This window comes from Siphateles boraxobius, unplaced genomic scaffold (assembly GCF_051911475.1).
Source record: "Siphateles boraxobius isolate OS27281-9 unplaced genomic scaffold, OSU_SipBor_1 86, whole genome shotgun sequence".
In the NCBI taxonomy this organism is placed as follows: Eukaryota; Metazoa; Chordata; class Actinopteri; order Cypriniformes; family Leuciscidae; genus Siphateles; species Siphateles boraxobius.
This window is the reverse complement of record NW_027509215.1, coordinates 2,356,741-2,363,044: the sequence shown is the minus strand read 5'-3', so window position 1 is coordinate 2,363,044 and position 6,304 is coordinate 2,356,741. Positions and strand designations below refer to the sequence as shown.

The 6,304-nt window shown below is 36.5% G+C and overlaps 1 protein-coding gene across 1 annotated transcript; it reads left to right on the top strand.

Annotated features, from left to right (window-relative positions):
• Window positions 1–3,529: 3,529 nt before the first annotated feature.
• On the top strand, window positions 3,530–4,478 carry LOC143731423 (dual specificity protein phosphatase 14). The gene has a single exon (XM_077222347.1). It carries the CDS (start codon window positions 3,551–3,553, stop codon window positions 4,088–4,090), a length of 540 nt encoding a protein of 179 aa, XP_077078462.1. The 5' UTR covers window positions 3,530–3,550; the 3' UTR covers window positions 4,091–4,478.
• The last annotated feature ends 1,826 nt before the right edge of the window (window positions 4,479–6,304 follow it).

Here is a 6,304-nt window from a genome sequence, read left to right as displayed (position 1 = left end):
GAGTTTTATCTTTTTGATGAACTATCCCTTTAAGTTGAACAAGTGCTTTACCTGCATGTGTCCACTGGGGGCTCCTGCCCTGCGCTCAGCTGCACTACCGTGGCAAAGAATGGCGAAGATCGTGCATTTTATGTAAGCTAAAGCAGTATTATTCTATGGGAAATATTTATCTGGTAGCAATACCAGGCTACAAAACCTGTTTTTGGTTTGATTGATATTGTTGCGTGCCTGTGGTTCTGTTCTATTTATAACGCTGCTGCAGAGTAAAGCTGCTTGTGTTAGTCCCTAATAGACAAACATACACCAAAGCCGAAAGAAAGACTTGAGTGGAAGTGCTATCAGTATCTGTCCTCAAAGCTCTGAGGTAAACTACATTTTTTTTTCCATGGTTAAAATTTTCTGCTTTCACTTAAGGCACATCAATAAATGCAGGCTTTTTGTTGCTCACAGTAGCAGTCTGTTGGGCAGTTAATAGGATTTTACTGTACTGACAGCAGTGTCCTTCAATGTGGCATGCATGCTATAATACAACCCCAAATCAGAAAAAGTTGGGACATTTTGTAAAATGCAATAAAATCAAGAATCTGTGATTTGTTAATTCTATTTAAACTTTTTTTAACTGACAAAAAGTACAAAGACAAGTTTTCCAATGTTTTCACTGACCAACATAATTTTTTGTAAATATGAACAAATTTTGATTTTGATGGCTGCAACACACCCCAAAAAAGCTGGGACAGAGACAAAAAAAAAAGTGAAAAGATTATCCAAATTAGATTATCCAACTCTTTTGAAACAGTCCACAATGAGCAGGTGAATTGGGAATAGTTGAGGGTATCATTTTTGTGTGTAAAAGTGCTTCTCAGTCTTTTTAAGCAAAGATGGGTCATGGCTCATCACTTTGTGCCAAATATCATGAGAGAATTGTCAATCAATTAAAAAAATCACATTTCTCAATGCAAGATAGCAAAGAATTTATGTATTTTATCATCTTCCATACATCATATTGTCACAAGATTCAGGGAATCCAGAGAAATCTCAGTCTGTGTTGGGTAAGGCAGTAGAAACTCTGTTGAATGTGCGTGACCTTTGAGCCCTCAGATGGCATTGCACAAGATACCATCATGCTAATCCGTTAAATACAGCCACATTTCCTCAGGAGTAATTTGGAAAAACGTTTTCACTGAACACAGTCTGACTCTGCATTAAGAAATGCCACTTGAATCTCTGTTACGCAAGGAGAACGCTTTACATCAGTTCTATATGGAGATGCCGGCGAGTTCTCTGGGCCTGAGCTATTCTCAGATGGTCTGACAGTGGGAATGTGTGCTGTGGTCAGATGAGTCCATGTTCCAGCTTGTTTTTGGAAAAAAATGGACACCGAGAGTTCTCAGTCCCAAAGACGAAAGGGGCCAACCAGACTTTCACCAGCGACAGGTGCAAAAGCAAACATCTGTGCTGGTATTGAGGTGCATCATTGCAAACGGTATGGGTAACTTGCATTATTGTGAAGGTACCATTGACATGGAGGCATGTATTTAGATTGTACAGAGACATAAACTGCCATAAAGATGACATCTTTCCTGGGAAGCAAGACAATGACAGGCCTCATTCTGCACGTGCTAAAACTGAGTGGTTTCTAGACACTCTGCACAATAGAAGGGATGTGCCTGCCTGTTTACTGCAGTCCAGATATGTCTCTTATGGAAAATGTATGACCCATCATGAAAAGGAGAATCAGGCAACGATGACCACAGACTGTTGAGCGGCTGTCTTGTATCAGACAAGATTGGGCAAATATTCCACTAGCAAAACTCCAACAATTAGTATCCTCAACTCCCAAATGATTAAAAAGTGTAATTAAAAGGAAAGGTGAAGTGACACAGTGGTAAACATGTCTCTGTCCCAACTTTTTTGGGGTGTGTTGCAGCCATCAAAATCAAAATTTGTTCATATTTACAAAATACAATTATGTTGGTCAGTGAAAACATTGGAAAACTTTTCTTTGTACTTTTGTCAGTTAAAAAAAGTTTAAATAGAATTAACAAATAACAGATTCTTGATTTTATTGCATTTTACAAAATTTCCTAACTTTTTCTGATTTGGGGTTGTATATTAACGTTACAAGGTGACTATTTTTTAATGCTAACGAGCTCCAAATATGATGATCCCCTTGTGAGGGACCACCATCCTAAAATGTAAAGGAATTTATAAATTTGATGAAACCCCATTTATATGTGAATGTAAACAAAATTATTATGTTCAAGATATTTTGTTAATGTCTTGAATGTGCATGTTAACTTTGACGTAATATATATATATATATATATATATATATATATATATATATATATATATATATATATATATATTATTATTATTATTATTATTATTATTATTATTATTATTATTATTTTTACAAAATCTTTACTTTCTATTTTTCATGTATCCTCTAGCGCAGTGGTTCTCAACCCTGGTCCTGGGGACCCACTGCTCTGCACATTTTATATGTCTCATTTATCTGACACAGCCAGTTCAGTTCATAGAGCTCTTTCCTAACGAGCTGATGATCTGAATCAGGTGTGTAAAATGACGGAGACATACAAACTGTGCAGAGCTGTGGGTCCCCAGGACCAGGGTTGACAACCACTGCTCTAGCACCACTTGTGGCCCCTTGGGGTCCTGGGACATTTAAAACTTTTAAAGCTTCACTTTTCTAATTTTTATATTGCATGCATTTGTATGAGCTCATAGGCTATTTATTTAGAGATAAGGAATATTGAATGAAAAATTTACTGTTCTTTGTATATTATTGCACACAAAAAAAGTTAGTATGATTCAAATTTGTGACCATACATGGTGACCAGTTACTGCAACAGTCTACACACTTTAAATATACGTGTATGCCTACATATATATATATATATATATATATATATATATATATATATATATTTTTTTTTTTTTTTTATTGTGCATTTCTCCTATTATTAAATTTAGATTACCTTTGCTCATAAAGTTTAAAATGTTTAATAGCACTGTCATATGTAATCTATTATATGTAAATCTCAAAATCTAAATACATTTTATACTGTATATATATTTCGATGCCTAAATTTACTAGCATTCAGTTGAATTTAAAACTATTGACTTTAGTTTTAGTGTTTCATTTTTTATTTAATTAAACATACTATTGTAGGTTTTATCAGCTATTTATCTTTAAAAAATAATTATTGGTTTGTCATAAATAATCAGAATTTTAATTTCTAATTAAATTAACATAAAATGTTGTTGTTGAAAAAAGTTTGTTATATTTCAATTTTATAGTTTCTTTAGTGTGAAGAGCACATGGTAGAAACATTTTATATCATATCATTGCTGAAGTGTTGAATAATCTTAATGGTTTGTATGAGAAATATTATTATATGTATTTCAGATTAGTTCTAGAAATATGTAATATAAAATGTATATACAGTATATAAGATTTTAACATTTAAAATACAACAGACATGCAAATATAATATTTAATATATAATATTTTGTATCCCTTTTTATGCATTATTTACCCCTTACAGTCCCAGTGATGATCTCTCAGATCACTCCCACTCTGTACCTGAGTGGAGTGCAGGCCCTGAATCAGTCAGCGCTGGACCACAGAGGCGTCACTCTGCTGGTGAACGCCTGCCCTGAATATCCCTGCCCCGAGTATGAGGGCGTGGAATGCATTTACGTGCCGGTGGAGGACCGTCCTCACGCCCCTCTGGACCAGCACTTTGACAGCGTGTCTGAGCGGATCCAGCAGAACCACACTGGAAGCTCGCTGGTGTTCTGCTCGGCCGGTAGAAGCAGGTCTCCGTCTCTCATCATGGCGTATCTCATGAGGTTTGAGGGAGTCACACTGCTTCAGGCTCATCAGCGGGTTGTGGCTGCGCGGCCCTTCATCCGCCCAAACGCAGGGTTCTGGAGGAAACTGCTTCAGTATGAGATGAAACTGACCCACTGCAACAGCATCAGGATGGTGGCCACCTCGCAGGGCGTCCTACCTGAGGCCATCCAGCTCACACAGGACTCGTCATACTGCCTTCATCTATAATTCAAGAGGACGTTTTGAACTGGATTTATTTATATGATGTGTCTGTGTTTTAAAACTCTTGATTATGTTTATATGAATCAAAAGATCATGCATTTTTAAATACATGGTATTACATGCTTCATGGTAATACCATGGTATTCCTTGTAGAACCATCATTTACCATATATGAATATGGTAATCAATCAATGCCATCTGATACTATAACTGCACAATGATAAACACTAAAAAAATGAAGTGGTCATATTTGTGGCTTTCCTATAATCTGTGCAGATTAGAATAGCAGCGCCTCACCACGGGTGCTAATGACTGAATAATAAAAATGGCCTCGGAGGACAGAGTTAATTGTAACCCTGTAATCCCTGACATGTGATTTTTTTAAATGAAAGAGTTTATTAGACAAAATATAAAATAAAATCTAACAATTTTGTTATCATAGATACATTAGGCTTTTATGCCCTATAAAGTATCATAGTGAGAATATGGAGCTCACATTTGTGATTTTTATAAAAGTATAACAACATATAAATATCAGTTGTCACTTTATATCTCATAATAATATGGTAAAATAAGATGACATTTAGATCCTTAGTTTTATTATCAAAGCTCTGTAGTTTTAATTATATATAAATATAATTCAATGCAATACTCTAATTGAGCCTGTTTTAACATTTGATATTCACATTTTAACATGAAAAAGATTATGTAGGCCTGTGGATCATCAAGTAACTAATTGCTTCAGTCCAATTTTCTTCTTGAAATATTATTTAACAAAAAAATATTCTAACGAGTTTATGTAAATAATTTAAAAGTTTTAAAAGACCTGTACCACAACCTGAACGTGTACATTTTTTGAATTACACTAAAATGCCCTTTACTTAGCCTACTAAGGCATGTAGTAGATTATGTCCAACAGGCTTTTCAGTGAAGATTTGATCGTTTTTTAGAGGCCTTAAAATGTTGCTTATCAAATACAATACAGTAGGATTTAGAGTTAATATAATACGATAATAAAATTATTCAATGTTTAATCAATATTTCATGTTTATTTATTTAGCTAGTTAATACATAGTAGGCTAATAAGAATGATATTGCGAACGTTGTGGGTCTTCAATCCTGCTCCTGGAGGGCCGCTGTCCTGCAGAGTTTAGTTCACACCCTAATCAAACACCTGAATAAGCTCATCAAGCTCTTCAGGATCGCTTGAATATACAGGTCCTTCTCAAAAAATTAGCATATTGTGATAAAGTTCATTATTTTCCATAATGTAATGATAAAAATTAAACTTTCATATATTTTAGATTCATTGCACACCAACTGAAATATTTCAGGTCTTTTATTGTTTTAATACTGATGATTTTGGCATACAGCTCATGAAAACCCAAAATTCCTGTCTCAAAAAATTAGCATATCATGAAAAGGGTCTCTAAACAAGCTATTAACCTAATCATCTGAATCAACTAATTTACTCTAAACACCTGCAAAAGATTCTTGAGGCTTTTAAAAACTCCCAGCCTGTTTCATTACTCAAAACCGCAATCATGGGTAAGACTGGCGACCTGACTGCTGTCGAGAAGGCCATCATTGACACCCTCAAGCAAGAGGGTAAGACACAAAGAAATTTCTGAACAAATAGGCTGTTCCCAGAGTGCTGTATCAAGGCACCTCAGTGGGAAGTCTGTGGGAAGGAAAAAGTGTGGCAAAAAAACGCTGCCCAACGAGAAGAGTTGACCGGACCCTGAGGAAGTCTGTGGAGAAGGACCGATTCCAGACCTTGGGGGACCTGCGGGAGCAGTGGACTGAGTCTGGAGTAGAAACATCCAGAGCCACCGTGCACAGGCGTGTGCAGGAAATGGGCTACAGGTGCCGCATTCCCCAGGTCAAGCCACTTTTGAACCAGAAACAGCGGCAGAAGCGCCTGACCTGGGCTACAGAGAAGCAGCACTGGACTGTTGCTCAGTTTTGCATGTCATTCGGAAATCAAGGTGCCAGAGTCTGGAGGAAGACTGGGGAGAAGGAAATGCCAAAATGCCTGAAGTCCAGTGTCAAGTACCTACAGTCAGTGATGGTCTGGGGTGCCATGTCAACTGCTGGTGTTGGTCCACTGTGTTTTATCAAGGGCAGGGTCAATGCAGCTAGCTATCAGGAGATTTTGGAGCACTTCATGCTTCCATCTGCTGAAAAGCTTTATGGAGATGAAGATTTCATTTTTCAGCA

Coding starts and splice junctions, on each gene's coding strand:
- LOC143731423 (XM_077222347.1), top strand. CDS start 3,551: ATGCATTATTTACCCCTTACAGTCCCAGTGATGATCTCTCAGATCACT.